The 26,761-nt window shown below is 42.1% G+C and overlaps 1 protein-coding gene across 50 annotated transcripts in view; it reads right to left on the minus strand.

Moving 5' to 3' along the window:
- Nucleotides 1-26,761, minus strand: part of NEB (nebulin) — a 153,449-nt gene that overhangs the window by 21,268 nt on the left and 105,420 nt on the right. For 42 of the 50 annotated variants that reach the window (XM_081927807.1, XM_081927808.1, XM_081927810.1 and 39 more), the window contains 21 exons: nucleotides 25,580-25,684; nucleotides 24,452-24,556; nucleotides 24,067-24,171; nucleotides 22,637-22,741; nucleotides 21,490-21,594; nucleotides 18,729-18,833; nucleotides 17,007-17,114; nucleotides 16,077-16,181; nucleotides 15,143-15,247; nucleotides 14,927-15,031; nucleotides 14,120-14,224; nucleotides 13,903-14,013; nucleotides 12,646-12,756; nucleotides 12,262-12,363; nucleotides 12,011-12,115; nucleotides 10,084-10,182; nucleotides 6,288-6,398; nucleotides 5,122-5,226; nucleotides 4,182-4,286; nucleotides 3,280-3,384; nucleotides 394-504 (listed from right to left, as the gene is read on the minus strand). In XM_081927807.1, the coding sequence (XP_081783933.1) occupies nucleotides 394-504; nucleotides 3,280-3,384; nucleotides 4,182-4,286; nucleotides 5,122-5,226; nucleotides 6,288-6,398; nucleotides 10,084-10,182; nucleotides 12,011-12,115; nucleotides 12,262-12,363; nucleotides 12,646-12,756; nucleotides 13,903-14,013; nucleotides 14,120-14,224; nucleotides 14,927-15,031; nucleotides 15,143-15,247; nucleotides 16,077-16,181; nucleotides 17,007-17,114; nucleotides 18,729-18,833; nucleotides 21,490-21,594; nucleotides 22,637-22,741; nucleotides 24,067-24,171; nucleotides 24,452-24,556; nucleotides 25,580-25,684 (2,223 nt within the window). Of the gene's footprint in view, nucleotides 1-393; nucleotides 505-3,279; nucleotides 3,385-4,181; nucleotides 4,287-5,121; nucleotides 5,227-6,287; nucleotides 6,399-10,083; nucleotides 10,183-12,010; nucleotides 12,116-12,261; nucleotides 12,364-12,645; nucleotides 12,757-13,902; nucleotides 14,014-14,119; nucleotides 14,225-14,926; nucleotides 15,032-15,142; nucleotides 15,248-16,076; nucleotides 16,182-17,006; nucleotides 17,115-18,728; nucleotides 18,834-20,743; nucleotides 20,849-21,489; nucleotides 21,595-22,636; nucleotides 22,742-24,066; nucleotides 24,172-24,451; nucleotides 24,557-25,579; nucleotides 25,685-26,761 lie in introns of all 50 variants that reach the window. The other 8 variants (XM_081927821.1, XM_081927825.1, XM_081927787.1 and 5 more) reach the window with 6 other exon arrangements.

A 26,761-nucleotide genomic window follows, 5' to 3' on the forward strand; every position in this document is an offset into this window, starting at 1 on the left:
GAGGATGAAGGAGACCCCCTCCCCTAAAAAGAGTTAGTAAATGGCCTTCAGATTATCTTAAAGCAACACTTAGTTAGGGTGTTCAAGGTTCAACCTTCTAGAAAGTCACACAGCTTGACACAACAACTTCAGTAAAGAACACAACATATAGTGAAACAATGATGTCTGTTCCACCAACAGGAAAACATTAATGCTGCTAATACAATTAACAATTAGTGATTTAAAAAAAACCACACCAATGGACTAGAACAAGCAACAAACACAGATTAAACCATGCATTTAAGAGAAATGTTTAAGGCTAGTAAAGAAGGTAGTGAAGGGACTGCTTTGGTAAGGACAATTAATGAAACTAGTAGGGTGGTTCACAGCAGAAGACAACAGAGGAGGTGCTACCTCGCTTGCTATTTTGGTGGCATATCTGACATGCAAAAGAGATGGCGTGACCTCCAGGCCAGTAAGGTTCCTGCCTTTCATGGACTCTTCAAAGTCTTTTTTATATTCTTTCTAACAGGAGTAGGAAGAAGAAGAGGAGGAGAAGGGGAAAAAAAGAATTTATTTTGGATCTGTGCAGGAAGAATATTTTCAAGTACTGTACTGTAAGTTTTGGGTCCTGTCTTGCCCTTGTTGTGTCAAGTTTGCTGGTCGGCCATTCGGTTTTGGGTGGGGTTTAGCAGCGTGGTGTAGTGGTTAGAGTGTTGGACGATGGCCTGGGAGACAAATTCAAAACCCCACTCAGCTATGCAAATCACTGGGTGACCTTGGGACAGTCACCATCCCTGGGGCTAAAATGGAGAGGGGAGAACCATGTGCCCCAACTTGAGCTCCTGGAGTAAAAGGTGGTGTATAAATGTAGGGAACAGATAAAATAAAAATACATTGCAAGCGCCCACTTTGTGTCTCTGACAGCAACAAGGCTTTGGATGAACATGTGATTCACAAAAGGTAGGGCTCCAGTCTTTCAGTGATCACCAATGTGCTCAGTTGGTAAGTTGCCCTTAAAGCCCACAGTAGTGTCATTCCTATGCTTTAGTACTCACTAATTGTTATGATCAGTCTATGGAAGGGAAAATCCCAGAGCCAAAAGGGTAAAGGTAAAGGTACCCCTGCCCATACGGGCCAGTCTTGCCAGACTCTAGGGTTGTGCGCCCATCTCACTTAAGAGGCCGGGGGCCAGCGCTGTCCGCAGACACTTCCGGGTCACGTGGCCAGCGTGACAAGCTGCATCTGGCGAGCCAGCGCAGCACACAGAAACGCCGTTTACCTTCCTGCCAGTAAGCGGTCCCTATTTATCTTCTTGCACCCGGGGGTGCTTTCGAACTGCTAGGTTGGCAGGCGCTGGGACCAAGCAACGGGAGCGCACCCCGCCGCGGGGATTCAAACCGCCGACCTTTCGATTGGCAAGTCCTAGGCACTGAGGCTTTTACCCACAGCACCACCCGCGTCCCACTAATTGTTATGATCAGTCTATGGAAGGGAAAATGCCAGAGCCAAAAGGGTAGGCATCCCATAAACCCCAAGGGCGGGGGGAATGTCTAATTGCATTTTGAATGGCAATATATTGAAACAATTGACAGAATCACTCAAAGGAACTTATACCAGTATTTTTGCCTTGTATAAGTTTTGCTGTTGGACAGAACAATGTGGACACTTCGATCAGGCTATGAAATCAGTGTATGGTTAAACAAAAAGCTAATATCAGGGGGAAGGGGGTGCTGTAACACTTAAAATAAGCAGGGATTTTCGGTGCTGAAGCACAACAGTTTCACAACTAATCTTGCTGATATAAAAGGATGGTATATGAACAGGATGGTGCGTGCAATGGAAGGGGTGAATGGCATAGAGATGGGCACCAGGGGTCCCAAGACACAGGCAGCCCTTTAACAATAGGTATCTATTGACCACTTATTTCATTAGGATAAATATTAAGGCAAACGTTAACTCTGATTTAGCACTGGCTTGTAAGAAGCAAGGTGGACTTTGCACCCTTTCAATCGCTGTTCAGGCACTGTATTGGGAAATGATGCGCAGAGACGGCTTTGAGAAAGTGCAGTTGGAAAGTGTTTCAAAAGACACATGAGAGGATGCTTGGCAAAGCCTCCAGAGAATAGGAAAGGGTAAAAGAATTGCGTTCTCTGACTGCTTATCTTTCGTTTCTTTAGAAAAATGTGAAAGGCCTCCTGGGCTCAAACCCAGGGCTCAAACTTCCCTGTATCCAGACCCCATGCACCTGCATAATGGGGGACTGTTCTTTATCAGATATGGCAAACACCTGCAGCAAGGTGTCAATGGCTGCACATGGCAAAGACAGCAAGGATCTGTAGAGGAGGGAGCAGGCAAGCCTGTGGGCCTGCCTATGGCGGGGAATCAGGTCTGTACTACTGCTTGTCTCTGCAGTGCTGTGTTACTTCCTGCTTTGGAGACCAGAAGCAAGAACACCATAGAGCACAGATGGTTGGTTATGGACGGAACTGTGCAACAGAGTCTTTATCTCATGTTTTGATCTTGTCCTCTGGCACACTTGCCTAAAAGACTAGTCAACAGACTTTGAGATGGTTGTGCGGTGAAAAATGGGGGGGGGGATCCCACCCTGTAACAATTGACAGAACCACCCAAATATTATCGACCAAACACCTTATACAAGTGTATTTCACCTTGTATAAATTTCACATTTGGGACAGAACACTGACAAAACTGAGTTCAATGGAAGGTCAATGGAAAAACTATAACTGGACACAAACAAGGCTTGAATGGTGTCAGCGCAAGTTGTTTATTACAAATTATATACTGCTACTTTTAGCAGCCAGTCTAATCTTCTGGTAGCCCAGGGAAAACTGACAAACTGCAAGTCCTTTTTTGAATCAACACTCCCGTTATCACATTAATTCCACAAATACAAAGTAAATATAAAGTAAATTAATAGCTTAGAGTCTGTTGCCTCGCTCCTAAACTTATTTTATTTGGCAACCGTGAATCAGATTGTAATAAAGTGCAGCCTGTGTTGCCCCCCAGAGATTTTTGACTACAACCTCCATCATCCCTGATCCTTAGTCATCTGGCTGGGGCTGATGGGAGCTGTATGTCCCCCCAAAACAACCCTGGAGGGCACCAGGTTGAACAAGGCTGCTATAGAGGCATGATTATTTCAATTCTAGTTATACCTTCAGAAAGCATCTTCCCCACTAACTGCCTGAACCTGAATGGAAATAATACAATACCATGTTGTTATGCCTTCATTTTCCAACATGAAACCAGGCTGCATTCTGCCACAAAGCACCTTACCTCGCTTTGCATGTGCTGAGACTCCTTAGCCGTGAGGTACGTTGGTGTTTCAAAGTCCAGCATGGGCTTCCCTCTTTCCTTTTCATATTTTTCCTTGTACTTCACCTGCCGATAGGGAGATAAATGTTATATCCAGCGCATTGCTAGATATAGAATAGAAATGTACAGGGGTGGCCCTGGAATGTGGAAGGGAATTAGGTCTCTTCCCCAAGCCGCGCTCAAGAAACAATCATGTCAGTGATGAAAACCGCATGTCTCGGTGAGTGACTTGTTTGGTGACCCCAACAAAGTCTGCTGCACCTCACAGAGGAGGGCAGCAGAATGCTGCTACCAGATGTCAAGGGTCAAGGCCAATTTCTATGCTCCGATGGCAACACGGTTGCCGTCCACTTCTTCACATGTCAGGGCCCCATTTTGCAGCTGTAAAGATAGGAAGACACAACTGTGTGGTTTGCATGGCTAGTTCACACAGCATTGCCTATGTGGAATTATGGCAATTTGTGAATAAGGGTTCAGAGAACGGTCTGAAAACCAATGTACAAGAGTTTTTCGTTCAGTCGGAAAACAGCACAGATAGTTAGAAACAACATTAACAACAGGCAGGTCCCGAAACATTTTCAGACCTGGATTTAAGGCAAATTTTGAATTGGAGGATTCTAAGTATCTTTATAAAACTATTATTCCCGGAATTCCTTGGGAAAAACAACTTCTTCATTTATATTGTAAATGTACTCCAAGATCAAAAGGAGATTAATGTTGAAATAACTTTACAGCAATACTTTTTTTAAAAAAAGTGGTGCATTTCCCCCTTCTTGGCAGACTGACCCTTCTAGATTCTAGAATGCAATGCAATGGGTTGTGAACGAGAAATAAAAAGCAGGCAACACTTATCCATGACTTACTATGCTCTGAAGTTCTGAGGCCTCCTTTAGATGGATCTGTTCAAGGTTATCTGGAACCACATGGTAGTGACCTTTACTCTTCTCATATTTCTTCTTGTACTGGTACTAAAGGGGAAGGTGTCAAAAACCACCTCAATAACAAAAAGGCCTAACCTGATCAGCTTTCTAGCTCCAGCCGATCCAACCATTTCAACAGAAAAACAAGAAACCCAAAGCATTTTTTTTAAAAAGGAAAAGAAGAAGAAGAAAAAGGAATAAATAAAGGGGTGGGGGAGGGAGAGAAAAAAAATCTCAGACTAATGCCGAAGCACTTGTGATAGCTACTTTTCCCTTGCAATATTATGCAAGAAGGAACAAAATATTGTAAGTAAATAAAAAGAAAACCCCCCAAAAAGAAAGAAGGAAGAACAAAAGAAATATAGTGAATATATGGTACAATTAAAATGGAAGACAACGCCACATCTTCTTCTCTTGTTAGCATATTCATCATTCTGTGGTCTAACAGCAGGATGATAAAAGTTCAGCAAAAGCAGAATTAATTTTGGAAAGGTTTTAAAAACTTTAAAGAAGAAGTATGTTGAAATAATATTAAGCACAAAAAATATTGAAATCAAAAGGAGGAAAATGGTATTCCTGTTAGTCAAAAAGGAAAGTTAAAAAGGCAAAAAAAAAGCGCCATTTACATGTGGTTAGAGGTTTTACAATATTAGCAGTTCTATAGCTAATAGAAAATGCTTGAGAGACTAGGGGTATTAATGCTGGTAGTCCGCATGAGGAACACTCATTAGGCAAGGGAGAAGAAAGATCACTACCAGGTGATTTCCTAGGAACAGTCAAGGAGGAAAGCTGTTACAGAAATTGTTAGCGGATATTATCTCAGAAAGGCAGATGGATGAAATGCTAAAGTGAATATGGTCTGAGATGAGCTTAAGAGGCTTACAGAACTGGCTAGCTGGCTGGTGTTCAAGACATGATGCATCGACAGGGATTCAGACATGTCTGTCACTGGTTTGTGAAGTTTCTTCAGGTCCGCCTTATATTTAATCTGATGGGGGAAGTTCAAAGAAACGCAGTAAAGGAAAAGGCAAGCAACACTTAGAAATCGGACGCATTAAAAAGGAACAGGACTCAGTCAGACTTTGCATCAAAATGTTGTGGGGGCAGGGCCCTGGGCAAGAGATGGCTAATGAGATCTGAATTACTGCAAATGTTCCTTAAATGATTTGTCACAAAGTTGCCAGGCATATGTTCCGTTAGGGAAATTCAGGTACATGGCCCAAGAAGGCTAGGAGATGGCTGAAGATGACAACTCAACATCACTATTTTCTGTGGTTGTGCTTGCTTGTGGAATGTGCTTGCCTGACACCTTCATTACATAACCTTAGGTGCCAGGCAAAAAAATTCCTCTTCTCCTAGCCCTTTGGCTAATTAAACAATCTGCGGCCTTTCAAACCGTGTGTGTGTGTGTGTGTGTGTGTGTGTGTGTGTGATGTTGTTTGATACTAAAGCATGTATTTTTGTATTTTTATATTGTAAACTGCCCTGTGATCCTCAGATGAAGGTTGGTATAGAAATTTAATATATAATAATAATAATATCCCTCCCTTCGGCCAGTATTATGTTCAGGGGCTCAACTCCCAGTTCTACCTCATACTCGGTTTCATGGGCAAGCTGCTTCTCCCTTATGACTAGCTACACCCCTCAAGGCAGCCATTTTGTGACTAGCCATGGTCTCCCAGCTGCCATTATGTGGTGATACTCATAAGCTTTTCCAAATGGGCCCATGAGCCTGAAAAGGGTTGGTAACTGTTATGTACTGAAGTTCTCACCCTGGGCCAACAGGAGAATACTGTAGATAGTTATGCAAATAAGGGATCGAAAGTGACGTTCAGTGATGGCCCAAGAAGTTTTAGAAAACTGGATAGTTTTAGAAAATTGTTACAGTTACGTTGTACTGGAGCTCTATATAAGCAGGCTGACTGAATCCTTCAGATCAGTTCTGTTCTGGCCTCTGAATAAACAAGAGCTGTTTGAAGAATCGCTGTGTCGTCTGATATGTTCACCCACAACTTAACAGTAACTACTGGACTAAAGGCCCACACATACCTCACTAGCGATGTGGTGGGCATCTTTTAAGGTCTTGTAGATCTTGGCTTCCTTCAGGTCGTATTGCGGCTTATTGCCCTTCTCCTTGTCAAACTTCTCTTTGTATTTGATCTAATTCCAAGAGGAACAAGCGTTAAAACAAGGTCCCGAATATTAGCTTGTCTGGTGCCAAGGGAGAAAGAGTGCACATTGTCAAAACTGATCCCGATTGCAAGCAGACAGGTAGAACAATGCAAGCCATAAGACCTCTTTGAAAAAGAAGATACCATTAACAAAGACCAGGAAAATTCACGTGATGCAGCAATGAACTTGGTACACACTGCATTTACAAGATTTCATGTTGCGTCTTTCATTCAGTAGTTGTGTTTCAGCTCCACATTTGAAATATATGACTCATTCATTGGGGGGCGGGAATCTGACTGTTGTGTGTGTGCAGCATGGCTATCAAGAGACACAAGAGCTAAATTATGACTGCATTGTGCATTTTTCTGTGGCCTAAAATGGGTGTTTCCTGATACAGGGCAATAGAAACACCTGACTTTCTAAATATTTCTTTCCTGCCTTCCCTCCAAGGGATTTTGAGCAGCATTCAAGTCTCAGGGTAGATCTACACACAGGGGAAAAACCACTATAAATAAGTCAGATCATTATAACAAAAAAATTAAAAACCCCTATGAAAAGATTTCCTGCTCTCTGGCGTCATCTGGTGTTGCATGTTATTAGTGCATTCAAATCATTGTTTCTTTACTAATAATGAAAGTAGGTTTGACGGAGACTGTAATTTGCCCAGTAAATTTACACCCAGTAAATTTGACGGAGACTGTAATTTGCCCAGTAAATTTACACCTCAGCATGGTTTTGAACCAAGGTTTGCTACACTGGAGCCCAATGTTCTACCAATACACTGCCTAATCTAAGAGGCAGTTGCATTTGATCTGATAACTATTGGCTTTAAGAGAAATTGCAAAAGACTGTGATTTTAAATAAAAAGACATGTTCATGATAGAGTATAAAGGTCCTGCTAGATGCACTATTCTCTCAGCACTAGAATTCAGCAGACTACTACAATGCACTTTTATTTACAATGACTTTCCTATGTCCTCTGATGGACAGTCTGGTTCTGCCTGACAACTGAAGTGAGCAAATGCGGCTTGGTTACTTTCATTCTAATGGAGGAATAAACAGATTCACCATGTTTTCAGTTGAAGAACTTGCCAGGGGATATTACTGCTTACTACTACTTTGCACTGTTAGTGTGCAAAGTACACAGAGCAAGGTTCTTAAGACTGAAAAGCTTCATTATCAAGCAACTCCATAAAAGAAGAGGTAAGATATTAGTCATTTGCTAGAGAGAGAGAAAAAATAGCAGTTATACAAATCCTGGCATGAACCAGCAAAAATTAAGCACCTGGATTCCAAATGATTTCAACGAGAGCTTATTTTAGCCCTCTCACATTGAAATCAATGGTTTGATATGCTTAATTTTACATGGATGGCACCCAATCTTCACCCCACCCCTGGGCAAGAGCTGATTGACGTAACTGATGAAAGGAATAGGTCATGCTAGGGAGCAATGCACATGGCTGAAAAGAAGAAAAGTTTAACGTTAGAAAACTGGAAGATGCTGCAGTGCAGATTTCAATTCCATTCCACGATTCTGGATGTCTAAAACATGTTGGCATGTTTTTATCCACACAACCCTGTATCCTTCATGCTGGATAGCCTCATCTTTTGGACATGGGTTGACAAAAGATGCCAGGGGTCAATATTCAAGTGACAGTCAAGTACGCTGTTTATGTTTACTTTTTAAAAAATGCAGGACACTCTGGGCACTGAGGCTCTTGAGAAGGACAAGACTCTTCCTACAATGACACAGACACACACACAAACACAAATGACGTATTACAGGTAGGTGGGGACCATTATGGGCCACCACAATTCAGAGATGCATTTTGTGTCTGATTTCTGAATGAATAGTGGCTCCACAGGGCACAAGCTACTTTCTTAGAATACTCTGTGGGTTTCAAAAGCACTTTGACATTTGTTGTGAGGACCCACTAGATCAAAATGCAAGTCTCTCGTTAATACTTGCGATTTCCATCAGGATTCCATACTTGCTAAACAAGATTTGTTAATGGATATGAGATAATGAACAAAAAACAAGAGGCAGGGGGACTTGTTTCAATATTAAAACAAAAAGCAGCAACAAAACCATAAGACACAGTATACAAGAGTATCAGTAGCAGTGACAACAGAGATGACAAAAGACACTGTGTAGATGGTGTTTTGACAGTTTTCATGGCAAATTCCTGCTGTTTCTCACAAGTAGAAAAAGACGGTTTCTCTGACATGCAGCTGTCCCATGCAACAATCACAAAGAGAAATGGGAAATAAAAGCATCCCCCTTTATTCCTTATGAAATTTCTGTCCATAACCTGTAGAAAATTGGTGCAAATATGTCATTTACTTTCTAAACCATTTGAGAGTGAGTGAAGAATCATCTGAAAATGTCTGTCCGCAAATAACAGTAGTTAAGGAGCTATTTGCAAGAGTTCACGGAATTTGTTTGAAGGTAATTCATCAGAAGCCTTTTCCCTAAATTGGTGGCTTTTAATAGGGGTGTCCACATTGTTATATTCAATGAATGTAGACTTTGAGGACTGTGTACAGAAATAGCTGAGCTGTTCACTCATACAATTTTTTACATGCAGCATTCCACAAGAGCATATTTTGTGTACCTGCAGCAGTTGAGCTATAAGAGCTCGTACCTGTGCTCAGTGCAATGTGTGGACAAGCTTATTCTGTTTCAAGAAACTCTGGGTTCTTAGTGAGAAGGTCAGTAATGATGAACTAGCTTCCCTGAACAACAGCTTGTCCACTGCTACTGCTCTTCCTCTGCAATCCTAGAGAGGATTGGGAATGTTCCAGGATATATTCTCAGTTAATTAAGGGCAACAATGCTGTAGAATGGGCAGCATTCTACATCAACTGACTGTGCATATGAACTGGGGAGGAAGCACACTGCAGAGTGCACAGTTGTATTCAAGTGCAGATAGTTGCCATAGTTCCCCACTCCCCATATATATATAGAGAGAGAGCATGTATTGTGCTCTTAACACACTGACATGAAAACTAGTGAATGCTTCAGGAATTGCCACCAATGTCATATAGGTAAAGGTAAAGGGACCCCTGACCATTAGGTCCAGTCGTGGCCGATTCTGGGGTTGCGGCGCTCATCTCACTTTATTGACCTAGGGAGCCGGCGTGCAGCTTCCGGGTCATGTGGCTAGCATGACTAAGCTGCTTCTGGCGAACCAGAGTAGCACACGGAAACGCCATTTACCTTCCCGCTGGAGCGGTACCTATTTATCTACTTGCACTTTGACGAGCTTTTGAACTGCTAGGTTGGCAGGAACAGGGACCAAACAACGGGAGATCACCCCACTGCGGGGATTTGAACCACCGACCTTCTGATCAGCAAGTTCTAGGCTTTGTGGTTTAACCCACAGCACCACCAGTGTAAATGTTTGACTAAATTCCCCACTTTCATGTATTTTGGGCACCTCGAGCCTTTTCTTGAAGCCGAGACATTCTCAGAACAAATTCCCAAGCAGAACTTTGCATAAGGAAGAAAGGGGAGGTCTCACAAATTCACAAGGTTTTAATGTTCTTTTTAAAAAATAAAAAAATAGAAGCAGTGCCTTGAACACTTAGGATTGTGCCAAGAATATAGACTCTAGCGAGAGACTCATGAAATTGGTAGCAGCGTAGGAGAGCTGCTTAAAATCCATCTTACATGGCTACTTAGGACATTAGCTTTCTTAACGTGTCTCATCATGGGCGTGTCGTATGATGCAGCCCCATGGCCCCTCATGCGTCCTTTGATGTATTCTGCCTACAAAGCGTAGCAAGATAGCAAGATTAGAATGGCAAACCTCCAAGATGGACAAAGCAAGAAGCTGAGGTAGAAGAGCCGGTGATATTCTTGTCTTTGTAGGGGCAGGGAGTCTCGTGGGAAGCAGCATGGGTCAGAAACGCACCAAGTGAAGTCGGTCAGTGTTTGTCAGAGAGGAAAGAGGCATACGCTAGCACCAAAATGCAAAAAGTTAACACGTTGTTTGAAGTACTTTCCCTGAGGGGAAAGTCCAGTGCTGCTACCCTCACTATAGAAATATATAACAGCACAAACATTAAAATGTCTGCCAAAGAAAATTGATAAGGGAATAACTGGAGAGAAGACAATAAAAAGAAACATTTTGCCTCCCAGTACACAGCAAATGACCAAACCTTTACGGCATGTTTTTTAACACAAAAATTGTTTCAGGTCATTGGTATGGGAGCCCGGTGCCTTCCATATGTTGTTGGACTCCAGTTCCTATCACCCCCAGCCAGCATGGGCAATGGTCAGGGAAGATGGGAAGTGCATTCCTCAGGTTCCCATTGAAATCATTGTTATTATGGCTAAAGAAAGGCAATTAGGATCAAAGTTTGGCATGGTCAGGAATCTGCTAAGGGCCAGCACTCTAGCAGGGCACCCACTGAACCTCTCTTCACCACAACCAACCTCCTTATTCACTCATCTTTTGCTCTGGCTCAGACAATACTGGTGATGTAAAGGATGAGATGAACCCTTGGGGGGTTTTGTGGGGGATTGGGGGGTTCCATTGTATTCAAAACAGATATAAATCATTTTAAATGCAAGGTAAGAGTTTAGTAATATAAATCAAAGAGAGAGAGAAAGAGAGAGAGAAAGTAATATAAATCAAAGAGAGAGAGAAAGGGAAAGAAAGAAAGAAAGAAAGGAAGGAAGGAAGGAAGGAAGGAAGGAAGGAAGGAAGGAAGGAAGGAAGGAAGGAAGGAAAAGCCGAGGCCCATGGAAACACGAATCTGGATTACTTCGCTCATCAGTGCTACTTTGTGAGAACAGAGACTCTGAATACACAAGGAGTTCCTGTCCCACTCAGTATAATGGATGAGGCAGCTCCCTGTGTGTAAAGGGTGCTTTCAGCACAGTAATTGTCTCTTCAGTGAGCTAAATAGGAAGCTCACCTACACAGGGACACAATACACAGAGCATAGCATCCACGTACCACAGCAGACTTCAATAGGCCATCAATACCTTTCAAAACAATCAAAGCCCCTAGGTCAAAAGCTTGATCAGGGATGGTAGAGTTGGAAGGGACCACGAGGGCCATCTAGCCCAAACCCCTGCAAGGCAGGAATCTTTTTGCCCGGCATGGGGCTCAAACCCACAATCCTGAGATTAAGAGACACAAGCTCTCCTGACTTCACTAACTTTCGGGACGGGGTGGGTGAGAGGCTTTGGTGGCAGCAGTGAAACAAGGAGATACTGAAGTACATACACCAAAGTCCAGCACCCGGATGTGGATGCAAATTGCCCATTCCCCAGATATCAGATTGATGATTGGATGACCAGAGATAAGGAAATAGTCTCCTCCCTCATTGGATCTGTACAGAACAGTGGAGGGGGGCTGGGCTCTTTGCTTGTACCGCATATTTATGTGCATATGAGATGGTGAGGTGGCCACAACCACGATTGACAGACAGCCCTGGAAGATTTGGCCAGAAAATATTAACCACCCCGATCTCAAATAAATTATCTCTAAAGCTGCTTTATCTGTAAAGTCAACATTACATCAAAATAATTGCAAAAGAAAATGTATGCCATATGGTTATAAGTTGAAGCAGCCACCTGTTCATACCTGGCTTGTAAGTTTGGACACCTCCTTGGCAAGTTCAATATCTGGACGTCCAAGCATGCTGACTCCCAAACCAGCTTCTCCACGAGCTTTGGCTTTATATTCAATCTAAGACAAATATATGAATTGTCAAGGGGTTAAAAAAACAAAAACAAAACCCCCCTCTGGCTTCTACATACTGAAATGAAACTATTTATATGCATGCTGTCATATTGCCACAAGTTGCTGAACAGTTACACTGATAAAGTACTTACATCACTGACTAAATGGGAGACTTGGGTGGCTTTCTTAATATCAGGGCGATCCGCCACACTAGTGTAATGGAGCTTGGATTTGGCATCCTTTTTGTATTGGATCTAGGTGAACACAAGGATAAAGAGAAGCAGTTACTGTTGTGTTTTCTTTTTAAGGAAAGAACAAGATCCTCTTGATGATAATGTTTTCACCAGAGCTATTGTTGATGCCCACCACCCATGCAAAAACTGCATACGTTTCACTGTAACGAAACAAAGTCGGCATGGAAAAGCTACAGCCACCCATGTCAACGTGTGTTTCTCCTATGGCCCATGGCTTTGAAAGGATTATTCCTTAGATTGCCCATCCAGGGTTTTAATGACACAACTGGAGGAACAACTTACAGTGCTCTGATTCTTTGCAACTTCCATGGCGTGTTTCACATCAGGAGGCTCCAGCATGATTGAATAGTCTGACTTGCCTTTCTCCTTGTGGAATTTCTTTTTATAATTTGTCTGTTTCGGAACAGAAAAGAGTTGTGTCACACATTCTTCACCTGAGGCTTACTTTGCCGACATTTATAATAAGAAACATAGGTGATGACTTCTGCGCTTAAGGAAGACAGGTGCGCATTCGTGTGGGCGCTCACACATGCACTTGTAGGTTAACTAGCTTTGTTTCCTGATCTGCTGCAAGTTTTCCTCTACGGTCAGAAACTCTCCACATTAAAAAGAGAGAGGGAGAGATTCAAAGGGCAGCTACATAAATGAGAATAAAGTTGACTGTAAGGACTGGTCCCGATGTGGAAAGCCCATCAGTCAAAAACACTTTGCTTACAGCTGTCAACAAACAGATATTGCATTGAATGGGTGTTCCCCTGATGATTTATGGCTATTTAATCCAGCAGAGATTTTCGTCAGTCAAACAAAGATCAAGGTGATCTTCAGTGATTGCTCCTTCCTCCACCAACCCCGTGCTCCTGAGTGCTGGGGAACCCTTTGGAAGAATATAAAAGATGGGACACGTACCCAAAATCATAGGAGGCAAGCACCAAGCAATTACTTAACCTATGTCTCAATTGCTGCATCCATATTTTATTTACAGTTATTTTAAAATGACTAGAAAGAATTAACTGCAATGAACCCAATTCTGCGCACGCACGCGCGCGCACACACACACACTGTTATAGTTCTTCAGCCACTACCACTGCCACTCATTTCTACCACACTCTTTAATTTGTAAAGCGTTTCAAAACCTATGTTCATAATCAAGTCCCTTACCAACATTTCATTCAAACAGGCATGGATCATGCAAACTCATATCAGAAGAAACAATTTCCAGATTTGACAGCCTGCAGAAATATATTTGAAGGCATTCTCTCTCTTTTTCAACACGCTAAGCTTCCATCTACACACAATTTCAGAAACTCTGTACAACCACGTTATTAAACTTATGCTGATATTTAACTATGTGAGCTAACAGGCTGGTGTAAGTAACATTAGCCCTGGTGAACATGGAGCAGCACCCTTTTAGTAAGCCTTAATTGGCATGAAGTATAATTTATAGTGGAGAAACAACAGTTTCCCTCACCGAGTAAACAAAACAAATGCAAGCGTCAACTCAACCGGTGATGTGACTATAGTAATGCAAAAGCAGTTTACCTCACTGACATTCTTGGTTACATTTTTGACATGAACAGTGTCTCGTGTTTCTGGCAATTTTGTAAAGGAGCCATGTGGCAGGTGCTTCTTAACATGTTCTTTGTATTTGTTCTGGTGATGAAGAGAAACAACAGTTATTGAAGTAATATGTATTAAATAAGGAATAAATGCTGAAAACTGGAGAATTATATACATACATATATAAATAATAAATTACCTCAGACACGAGAGCACTAACAGTCTTTGCAAGAAGGATCTGAGGAGTATCTGGAACTGGGTGGATAGTTCCCCTTTCCTTGTTATGCTTCTCTTTATATTTTAACTGGGAAATGAAATGGAAAGGTATTAGTTTCAAGCAGTGTATAATAAACAGGGCTACACAAATGGGCTCGCCGCTGATGGGCATGTGTTTTATTCTGGTGTGAGTCTCCATCCTTCTCTGGACTACAGAAAGGCAAAAGCTAGCTCAAATTTTGCATTAACTATTGGAGAGCTTTGGAGGACTCTATTCTAAAGTCCGAACACAGTCTGGGAAAATTTCTGCCCTTCTACCAGTATGAGAGAAGAGTGGTGGATTTCCTGACATTGTACTGAGACCTGGTGATGTTCATTGTGGCAGAGACAACTCTATGCCCTTCAACCAGTTTGGCGTGGGGGCGCTGGATGGCATTAACAGTGCAATTGTGCTGGGCCCTGGAGATGTTTGAAGTACATCCAGAGCCCAGAAAGGCACTAGTAAGAAGGCAGTGACTTGGGCTGGTTACAAAGGCTACAGGAAATTCGAGGACCCCTGTAAATCATGGTAGTTATTTCTTTCCTTACCACTATTACCAGAACTGAACCTGACATTAAAAGGTGCTTTTGTTATCCAATGCTGAAAATGTTTCTCGGTGTGATTGGTTTGCCACACCTACTTAGAAAAGTACAATCATTTGCTAAGGTTTACATGCTGATCTGGGTGTCCAAGACTTAAAAAGGGGTGGTGGTAGGGAAGCTTCCATTAAAAGGATTTTAGAATACTCACATCACTCGCCAAGATTGCATTCTGCAAAGCCAACACTGTGTTTTTGTCATCTGTTACGGATAGCTTGCATCCTCTATAGTACTCTCGGTCATATTTGTAATCATACTACAAAGAAACAGGAGAATAAAAAGTGTCAGAAGTGCAGCCTATGGCACCAGAGGTATGCCTTGCTATGTCAGGAAATAAAATGGGTGCATGTGGTTTTAGTTTCCTTACATCACTCTGTTGCAAAGATGATTTGGCAGCTTGGATGAAGTCCGGTCTGTCCACAGTCCAGTGCCAGTGAGCCTTGGCAGCTTCATATTTCTTCTTGTAATCCAGCTGTTCAAAGAGAAATAGATAAACAATGTAAACATAGACTCAAGCCATTCTTGTAAAAGGGTCACCATAAAACAAGAGTGAAAAGGATATTTTTGATTCCCAAAAATAAATACGTAACTAAATGTTGGGTGGTGCAGATGCAAACTTTTATGTCTAGGAATTCTGACACTCCCCATAAAGTTTCACTTTCCCTTAGCCATTTATGTTGGCCATCCAAGGCTGAGCAGTTGATAAATCTCCTATTTTTACCAGTAGGCTGGGAGCGCAAAAAACCCCCCCACAATATATAATAATGAGTGGGCTATGTTTGCCATGGCTTGCGGACTGTACAAGGCTGCAGACAAACAGGTCTGCCACTTTCTACTTTTCCATCCATATCTGCCTTTTTCTTGCTCTTCTACAGAATTTTAGCTCTGCTTGTACTGCTGTGGAACAAGCATGGGAAAAGGCATAGCCTTAAAAGACAAAAGATTAAACAGGTAGTGGGTTTTATGTTTGGAACGACCACATTTTTTTAGCTGTCAGGAATACAGCATGTTAAAAAGGATGGTTTGTTCATACATGGCTCTTTCAGGAAGTTGGAACCTGGGAATTTGCACCACCTACAATTTGTACTCTGCCCAAAGGGATGGGGGTGGACATTTCTCTATCCCACACATATCTAAAGTTGGCATGAGATGCACTGCCTCATCCGATCTGGCTAGGAGTTTCCGTAAGCGTATGGAAATTAGGCACCGAAAGAGGCCTCAGCAGAGTGGGACCTGAGAGCCCTACTCCCTCAGTTTCCTTTGTAAGGCTTAGTCACCGGCAACAATAGCACTGGACTCACATTGCTGTTTACTTTGTAGGCCTGCTTGGCAGCTTTGATATGAACGGAATCCGGTACAACGTTGCAGTGAGACTTATTCTGTTGATAGACTTCTTTGTATTTCAGCTGTCGAAAGAACAAGAAGGTTAACATTGCACATCTCTTTACACGGCTAAACAGAAATCACCCCAGGGAAAATTGTGTTAATCTGCCCTGGTAGGTCCAAGGAGGCACTGAATTTAGTGAACATCTGAGCAGTGGAGCCCCATTTGCCCTAAGAGAACAACCTTCGCTGCATTAAGGGTCCTCCTCCACTGCCAGCCCTACCTCCCACACTGTTCCAGAAGGTTCCCCACAGCCCACCAGAATTGCATGAGGGTTGTGTTGTGAGCTGCAGGAGAGAAACAGGGATTTGGCAAATGTCACTTCCAATTTTCTGCCAAATGGGAGAGCCTGCTCCTGCTGGTGGATGCAAAGTCTAGTACCAACCCATAATACGTAAGCCTATGGGCCTTTCTCTTAATCCCCATAAAAAGGTAAGCAATCTGAGTGGTAAATAATGTGTAAATATGAGAAAATTCATTAATAAATTCATTCATTCATTCATTCTCCTACCATGAATCTATTGTTTCAACAAGTATTGGCTTACAGCAAATAACCATACTTATAAACACTGCTATGAAATGTGAGCTACCTTGAAAATAAAGAATTATATTTAAATAGTCTAAGGCTTAGCTTTTATAGTGACGCAAACTAAATCTAATATGTATCATCTTACAGACTAATGAGCAAAAAATGAATTTGGAACTTTGCTAGACACAGTTTATATAGAACGATTGGTCTCACCTGAAGTGTAGATTTGAAAGTAGGGATGCTGGAGCCAATGAGCTGAGTCATGTCCTATCCCATTGGCTCCAGCATCCTGCAAGGTAAATGATAATGTTTACTTACATCGCTTACTCTGTCCTTGACCTTCCGTACGTGGAGTAACATGGGAGTATCATGGATTGTGGTATATCCCTTTGGTTTGGCCTTGTTATATTCCAGTTTGTAGAGGATCTGGCAGCAAGAAAGGGCCAAGTTAGGTACAAGCAGTCATTAGAAATAGCATTTTAATTTCTTTTTAAAAAAATACCCAAAGTGAACAGATATGTATACAACAATATGTATTGTTGTAGTTTACCTTAGACTATCTGAAGGAACTGGAAAAGGCCTGCTCCATCCTCTATCCCATTCACTCCCATGGGTTTTCCACTGATGTGCTGAACAGGACTGGATTGGAGGATATATCTCCCCAGTCAGAACCTTACCCACCCAGCGCACTGTCCCAGCCTCCAAGCCAGTCCTGCTTGTGGATTTCACAACTGGTTGGTGAGGATGCTGGACTGTGATGGGCCTTTTGACCTGATTCGGTGGGCTTCTTCTTACGTTCTTCTATCCTTAACCCACCCTCCATTGGCAGGAGGAAGCACACAGTTCCTCCCCATCTCCTAGTGAGCTGTCCCCTACCTGTAAATGTGGGACGGGATGTCCAAATGCTGCCCAGGTACACACAGTCTTGCCCAGGTGAAAAACTGCATGCTTGATTGCTGCACTAAAGTAGGAAATCAGCTAGGCAGTTTTCACCTTCACGATCTGAGCACTCTCTACACAGGCAGCACTGGGATGTTCTGCTTCGGCAGGTGGGAAGTGGTAGAGGGAGAGATGATGTGCTAAGCGTTTAGGATCACAATCATGGCTATCGGGCTTGGACTGCAACGCTTCCAACCATTGGCACTTATCTTATCTGGACCTGCTTTTTACTCAAAAGTCTGCATGAGCGCATCCTCCTGGTAAGCTTTCCACTTTCCTAATGTATGCTTTGAAGCGTAGGAAGAGCAGTGGAGAAAGCATGGTACATTGTTTCTTACACTAAGTATGTAACCTCTCACATGTGGGTGTGCTACTTGTGCCCAGTCAGTTGCTTCCTATCTACAATGGAGAGAAGGGAGAGGGTCAGGGCAGATTGTGGATGGAAACATGGGTTGGGTGGTGTAAGAGGATACTGGCTAGTATAAGGAACACGCCAGGCTCAAATCCCTCCATAGATAATTGACCAATTTTTGGGTTAGCCACTGTTTCTCAGCCTAACCTACCTTACAGGGTTGTTGGGATAAATTAGACAAAGCCAATTTCGCCACTCTGTGCAACTTGGAAGAAGAGTTGGATAGGTGTGGAGCTGTCCCATCTACCCCCAGCCACACAATGCATCCATCTTCCATAACACGGTGCATCCCAGATGTTGTCAGACTGCAACTCCCATTGACCTCAGCCAGCATGGCCAGTAGTGAGAGATGATGGGAATTGTAGTCCAGCAGCTTCTGGAGGGCACCAGGTTGGGGGAGACAGCACTAAGCAGTTGGTGGTTGCTGAAGTTCCCAAGCTCACTCATTTGCCTGAGCATTTTTAGGCAGACAGTCCTTGTTGCTGTTTCCCTCAGCTTCGCAGTTCCTAACACCGGTACTGACCCCAAACTGGCAAGCTGCGTTTCTCTTACTGTCCTCTTCCTCTCCCATCCCGTCAGTCAGAATACAAACCCTGGCTATCCCCATTGTTGTCACACAAAGATTAGTCCAGAAAGACACCATACTGTTCATCCCCCCCCCCATTGGTCATGACAATTTCCACACTTACATCACTGATTTGCTTGTTGACTTTCGTCGTCCTCAGGTGTTCCGGAGTATCCACAATCGATGTAAACTTGTCCTTCTGCTTTTCATACAGCTGTTTGTATTTGTACTGTGGAATTTTTTTTAAAAAAAAAAGCAGCAGTGAATGGTGGGGAATGACAGCAAATCAACAACAATGCCCCACCACAAATGCACATTTTAAGAAGAGTCCTAGCCTTAGCCTGCCTGTTCCAGCAGCTGTCATAGAAGTCAACCGAAACTGTGTACGTGGGGGGAGCCAAGCCCACACGATGGAAATGCCGGAGTTAAGCTTGCTTTTGGTTACGCTGACTTCTAAACAGGTCAAGTGTGGGGCAGTGGCTGGAGCACTAGATTTGGACATGGGAGCTTGTATCTAAACACCCTTCAGGTATGTGGTTCCAGGGTTGGCCTTTGGCAAGTCATCATCTTTAACTTATCCCACGGACTTGATGCGAGGATAAAAATGGGATAATCCTTTGCATCATCCTTCCCTGGGCCGGAAGCAAACACAACCAATAAAGGAACTAAACTAGCAGGGTTTGCCGCTAGTGGATAAAACCCCAAACTCTACAATCGCACTAAGAAATCAAAGGAGCCACTTAGCCGAATAAGAAGAGTGGGTGAGTAAGCATTTAAAAAATGGGTTTAAGAAGGGTCCCCACCTCCCCTGCTTAGTCAAGCCCACAGTCTACCACAGGGGTAGGCAGACTAAGGCCTGGGGGCCAGATCCGGCCCAATCGCCTTCTAAATCCAGCCCATGGATGGTCCAGGAATCACCGTGTTTTTACATGAGTAGAATGTGTCCTTTTATTTAAAACGTATCTCTGGGTTGTTTGTGGGGCCTGCCTGGTGTCTTTACATGAATAGAATGTGTGCTTTTATTTCAAATGCATCTCTGGGTTATTTGTGGGGCATAGGAATTCGTTCATTATTTTTTCCAAAGTATACTCCAGCCAACCACATGGTCTGAGGGGTGGTGGACCAGCCCATGGCTGAAAAAGGTTGCTGACCCCTAGTCTACTGAGATGAATGAGGTTCTACCAGTTTATGACTGTGGATTGCAGCCCTGTAGAGACTCTGGTAAAGTTTACTAGTCTCTTCATACAACAGTAAGATAGCTTTGGCTAGTCTCCTCATACAACAGTAAGATAGCTTTGGTTAACCATGCACCCAATCGACATTTAAATTGTAGCATAGGGGTGGGGAGGCTTTGCAATGTAAAACTGTTACTGGTGATTATGCCGATGACTTAAAAATTTATGATGTAATGCAATGAAATGTATTCATGGGAGAATAGAGAAGTGGGCGTTTCTCTGCAGAACATTCTGTGCAGCTGAAAATCTTGGTCTAGCTTACAGAAAAATTGGGAAGCCTTAGCAGTTGTCTAAAAACGATGCAAAAAACCCCGCTTTTTCAAATGTTGCTTCATTTTCACTGCATGCAAATACAGAGCATGCAAGGCAACACATAGCATGCGTAAAAGAGGGGGAAGAAATGCATGGACAAGGAATCGCAACACATACAAAATAATGGCAAGAATGCTCTAAGCAGGGCTTGGTGATCAGTACCACAAGTAAGAAGACATTTGTATAGGTTGGGTACAGAGAACCCAGTCTGTGTTATAGTTAATCCGGTGTATTTTGCTTGAAGGCGGCTGGCACTCCAAACCTAACCATATCTCCATGCAAATAAATTTCATTGATTTCAATGCAAGTTACTTTTAAGTAAATGTGATTAAGAACACAGCCTGGCACCCTGATCTTTCCTTTTGCTTGGAAGATCAAGAGGGTTCTCTGGCTGCAGATCAAGAGGGTTCTCCTGCCCAACAGAATTTTACCATTTTATGTCCAAATACTTGCATCTTAATTTGATTGTGAATCCCAACCTCTAGAGTTTGAGTGCTATCTAATGCACCTGGTATTGGAGCTTTTCATGGATCCACATGGTAACTTACGTCCAATTTTGTAACAAGAAGCCTACAATCCTATGCACACTTACCTGGCTCTCCTGAATTGTGTTGTACAATGCTGTCAGCATATCTGGTCGCAGAATTTCATTACATCCATGTTGCAGGAACAACTTGGCACTAGCCTTATATTTTTTCTGTGCATGCAAACAGCAATGAAGCACAAAAAGGACTTATGAAGACAAAGAACTACAAAAAAGCTCTAGATCCCAGAACAATGAGATTTAGGCCTTTGGGATATTTGTGTATTCTCAGAACTGCACCAATGCACAGCATTCACCAGGGGCAACAGAATCAACAGACACAGAACTGAATTTTAAAAATGGAAAAACGAGAGTATTACGGTGCCATCATTATGCAATAATCTGGTTTCCACGCCATTTTCCTTGTAGCACATTTTTGCCTTTGAGCTAAATGGCGCAGAGTTCATTCATTTCTAGGTTATCTTTGCAACTCGACTGACATTTGGTGGAGTGACTTTGACAGTACATTGGTGCATAGTTTATGAGATCACAAAGTATGAATAGGCTCACTCAAAAAGCTGCTATGCTGTTTTGGGTGGCAAAGTACAGATAGGCTCACTCAAAAAGCTGTTGTGCTGTTTTGAGTGGCAAAGTATAGATAGTTCCAGATACAAACAGAGGGGAAACCTTTGTCAATATCATAGGCAAAACCTATGACATCTTTGACTGCAGGCATTTCAGGCAGGTAAAGAAGTGGTCATCCAAGGGTGACAATAGCCAGATTCTGGGTGTTCTGGCCAGCTCTGTCACAGTACCTGACTGCTTAGTTCGCCTCCCAATTTGGCCAGCAAGGTTCTAGGGTCATCCACCACAAGGGAATACTTATCCTTCTTCTTCTCATAATCAGATTTGTACAATTTCTGTTCACATCGAACAGTAGCAAAGTGAAAAAGTGGAGGCACAAAGATACATTGAGATCAATGCAAAAACCCATTAAACAAATCCACCCACTTAAAGAGTAACACCATAAAAAGGAGAACGGATATAGGCAATAGAAAACACAGAGCTATAATAGCTTTTACAGAGCAATACTGTGCAAGTATTACTGAAACGTAAAACTTGCTGGTGGATCTTACTCCTAAGTAATCACGTAAAGGGTTGGAGCCTTAAATGTACAACACTATAAGCCCTTTAAATCCTGCACTGCCACCCTCCATTTAGTTATAGTTATATAGTTATAGTTATAACTCTATGCATTTATCACTTGCATAAATTTAGTATAAAATATATGCACATGCTATACTATAGTTCTGCATATAGTCTAGATTGGGACCTAGCTATTATTTATTATTCTTTATGTCTAAAGTCAATGGATAGAAAAAACACCATTAGATGTACTGTTGGATAAGTGTTAAATGGTTCTTGTCCTTGTAGTTGTATTTTAAAAAAACAATAAGAAAGAAAGAAGGAAAGAAGGAAAGAAGGAAAGAAGGAAAGAAGGAAAGAAGGAAAGAAGGAAGGAAGGAAGGAAGGAAGGAAGGAAGGAAGGAAGGAAGGAAGGAAAGAAAGAAAGAAAGAAAGAAAGAAAGAAAGAAAGAAAGAAAGAAAGAAAGAAAGAAAGAAAGAAAGGGTACTATGTGTAAAGACCACAATCTAGGTAAAAGGTAAAGGTAAAGGACCCCTGGACAGTTAAGTCCAGTCAAAGGTGACTATGGGGTTGTGGCGCTCATCTCACTTTCAGGCTGAGAGAGCCAGCGTTTTTCCACAGACAGCTTTCTGGGTTGTGTGGCTAGCATGACTAAACCACTTCTGGTACAACGGGACACCGTGATGGAAACCTGAGGCTTTAATCAGAAATATATCCCATTTACGTAATGGAATTTGCAGTCCTAGATTCTCTTTCTTATTTTGTCTAACAAATTTAAATGGAATTGCAATTTAGAAGCCTATAGTTCTACTTACCTCATTCACCAGCTGAGTAGCATACTTAAAATGCCTATTAATTGGACTGTCAGCAACATACTTGAACTTGGACTTTATCTTCTCAAATGACTCCTTGTATTTACACTAGAGGGACATAAAAGACATTTTTTCTAAAAAACAACAACCACCAACTAATCACTATATGGGTGTGATAAAAACACAAAAAGCATACATAAAAAAAAAATCAATCAGGTGTAAAGGCGTGAAAGAAACATTGCAATTACTTCATGTAATTATCATGTCAGTAAGTGTGATATTTACTGATTTGTTGCTATAACTGCATCTGTTTATCTGACAGGGCCAGTCTGTATGGCACTGCAAAACTGGAATATGATACAGTGTTCCAAAAACCTGCTAAAGCTCATTATGTTCATAATTACATAAACATTGCAATCCCATGCAGATTTGCTCAGAACTAATATTCAGTGGAGATCACTTCTAGGTAAGAGAGCATAGGATTGCAGCAGAGAACAGTTCAGACTTAGCAGAGGATAGACTCAATTACCAGGGAAATGACACCATCCCTTATTTATAAAAGGATATGCTGATGTGTAAATAGCACCTCCAAAAATAGAAGGCACAGTGGGTTTTTCACAGTGCTTTTTTTGTTTTTAAAACGAGGTGCTAGCAATCATATCTTGTTATGCATATACTTTGTTTAAAGTAATGTGTGATCTTGCAATGTTGCCCTTTGTTTCCGTGGAGCCTCAGTAGATATTCCCAGATACTTGGGCACTTTATATGTTATCATACCAATGATCTTTCGCCTGTGCAGTTATTGGGCAGTTCAGTCAAGCTGTGCATGCTCAGGTTGGCTGTGGAGAGTTAAAACCAATGACAAATCTTGTTTGTTCTGAGCAGAGAACTGCTTTATAACCATGGTCGACAAAAGAGGTTTAAAGACTGTCTCAAGGCAAATCTTTAAAAAATGTAGTATAAACACTGACAACTGGGAAACACTGGCCTGCGAGCACTCCAGTTGGAGAACAGCCTTTACCAAAGGTGCCGTGGGCTTTGAAGAAACTTGAACTCAGGATGCAAGGGAGAAACATGCTAAGAGGAAGGCATGCTTGGCAAATCCACAATGTGATAAACTCTCACCCGGGAACCTATGTTCCCACTGTGGAAGGACGTGTGGATCCAGAATTGGCCTCCACAGTCACTTACGGACTCATTGTTAAAACCGTGTTTATGGAAGACAATCTTACTCGGTTACGAGTGATCGCCAAAGAAAGAAGCAGAAACATGGTCTCAAACTTTTTGTCTGTATTTGCATGCATCCATCCCTGCATGCAGTGCCTCACCTCAAATAAATATAAGATCGAATGTATGTGTGCAGAGCAAGTTGGGAAATAGACAGAGAGAAATCACCCTCTTTAAGCTACCAGGCAATATAGAACCACACATACCGGACTGTACAGCGTCTTATTCTTTTCTGCAAGAAGAAGATCAGGAGTATCCCATGCATAACAGCCAATGCCTCTGAGCCACGTTAAATCTTCCTTATATTTAAACTGTAAAAGCAAAATAACAAGAGCAAGGTTTACCACAACATGAGACAATTACAGGAGAGTAGAAAAAATTGTTATTATGTGGCTTAGATATTCTTGATAGAAGTGAAGTTTAAATTCAGAATTCAGTTTAACGATCCAGGAGAGCCTGTCTCCAAAAGGTAGAAAACTATTAATCATTTTTTCAATGCATTTTGCTCCCCTCAAGTAACACATCGCAGCCTATTGTTTTGGAAGGCTGTCAACATGCAATACCCAAGTGTCGAAGTTGATCCACACTCACATCACTGACTGCATCGGTGACGGCACGGTGGTGGAAATGGTCTGGTCGATCTGGGATAGATCTCCAGATTCCTAATTGACTCATGTAGTTTTCTTTGTATTTCACCTACAAAAAAAGCATTTAATTTTTAAAATAAGCAACAGGGTTGACATCAGTGATGGTACAATCCTATACATGCGTACTCAGAGAAGCAACTCCCATTGTGTTATTTATCTGTTAAACTTCTATCCTGCTCTTCTCCTGAAGGAGCTTCAAGGAGGCAATGGGACTTGCTTTCTAACGTTCAGTGGAACTTGCTTTCCAATAAGTGGATTTAGAATGTCCTGGCACAGCTATGCTACTTTATAGAGACAACAGAGCTTAGCGCATGTAGGAATTTCTGGCCAATCCATGTAACACATGGGGAAACAGTCAGAAGAGGTGGAAGTATGACAGAAGCTCAGGTGGAGAATGGGGCCAGAGCACAAAGTATAGGGGAAACAAATGCTATAAAACATAAAAAGAGGCAGGGTGGGCCAGAATTAGCTGAGGCTTTGTGTTAGGAGGACCAGGTGTCAAGTAGACTATAAGGCCTGATAAGACAGGTCACCCCTGCTTTCTCTCTGAAAGGAATCACATCCACCAGAGGCATGACCAGGGGTACTTACATTATACAGTGGTACCTCGCAAGACGAAATTAATTCGTTCTGCGAGTTTTTTCGTTCTGCGAGTTTTTTCGTCTTGCGAAGCACGGATTCCCTGGGTATTAACGGTTTTAAGAAAAAGGAAACAAACTTGCAAGACGTTTTCGTCTTGCGAAGCAAGCCCATAGGGAAATTCGTCTTGCGAAGCAACTCAAAAAACGGAAAACTCTTTCGTCTTGCGAGTTTTTCGTCTTACGAGGCATTCGTCTTGCGAGGTACCACTGTATAAGAAAGGGGGAGGTAAAGGAGTCTGAAGTAGTGGGGAGAGAGAATAACCAGTGCCCCATAGTATATATAAATAAGGTACATCTATTGTATTTTACAGTTATCAAAACCAGCATATTACTCAGGGATATGCATATATATATCCAATATACATACTTATATATATATATATATATATCCAATATACATACTTATGTGTATATATATCCAATATACATACTTTGCTGATATCATCAGTGACCTTGCGGTGATACACAATATCCAAGGCATCTTTCACTGTGTGGTATTTACCCTTGGCTTTCTCAAATGTTTCTTTGTAGCGCAGCTGATAAAAACAAAATAAAACAAAAAAGTACGAAGGCATCAGTTTTAAAATGTAGCAAACATTATCTTCACCTTTTCCTCAGAGGTTGTAATAGACAGGTAGAAAAAGCAGACCATCAAGTCCGCTTTATGCATATTATAAACAGCCAAGCAATCCTAGCTTACTCCATGGTGCTCCGTGTAAATGTAAATCCTACTCCCCATTTATGTATAGCTTTCATTTATTTAACTTTCTATTATAACCAGAGTTTTGCATATTCTCCCGTCTATTTCAAGACAAGAGTCCAGATCAAGAAACCATATTATCTATCTCCCCCCTCTCCCCAATTTCTTCATTCTTTCTCTGCTGCCAACACAATTATACTCAAAAGTATCCATGTGGACAGAAAGGGTTGCATCCAGCTGAAACATGCTCAGAGCAGACCCACTGAAACCAGCGAACATTACTAAAGTCCATTGGTTTTAGTGAGTCTACTCTGAGTATGTTTTAGCTGGATAAAACCCAAGAAGCCAGATTCAACCAACCTAGTGCAAGGACTCCCACCAGTTCAATGGGGCTTCCCCCCTCCCCTTGCATTCCCCCCCACCTCTCCTAAATCTGCCTTGGAGCATCGAGAGAACCCACAGCCTAGCGCCCAGGAGGAGGAGAGAAGAGACTGAACAAATTAGTATGATGTTGATTTTTACCCCAGCAATCTTGTGTCAAAACAGATTTATATAGATTTTTTATGTATTATTTGTTTTATGCTAGTATATAAGATTTCACAGGCAATGAGAAATAGACTCCATATGAATGTCAGACCAAAGAAACTTGATCTTATGTGCAGTAGGCTCACTCCTCTGTGCCACTGCTTCTCAGGAAGAACTCCGTCACAACTGTTATAGAACTATGAATAGTTGTCTAATGGCTGCTGACTCTTTTGATCCTTTTTCCATATTAAAAAAAATGCATCATGAGTATATAAGCCATACAGAGCTAGAGTATAATCCAAATAAGTAAATGTTCTGGAAGAATTCTCACTGGTTTCAGGTTTAGTTCACAGAGCTTGCCTGAACATTACTCTACATTCAGATCTAG

The sequence above is a fragment of the Podarcis melisellensis genome, assembly GCF_964234715.1.
Source record: "Podarcis melisellensis genome assembly, chromosome: 1".
NCBI lineage: Eukaryota > Metazoa > Chordata > Lepidosauria > Squamata > Lacertidae > Podarcis > Podarcis melisellensis.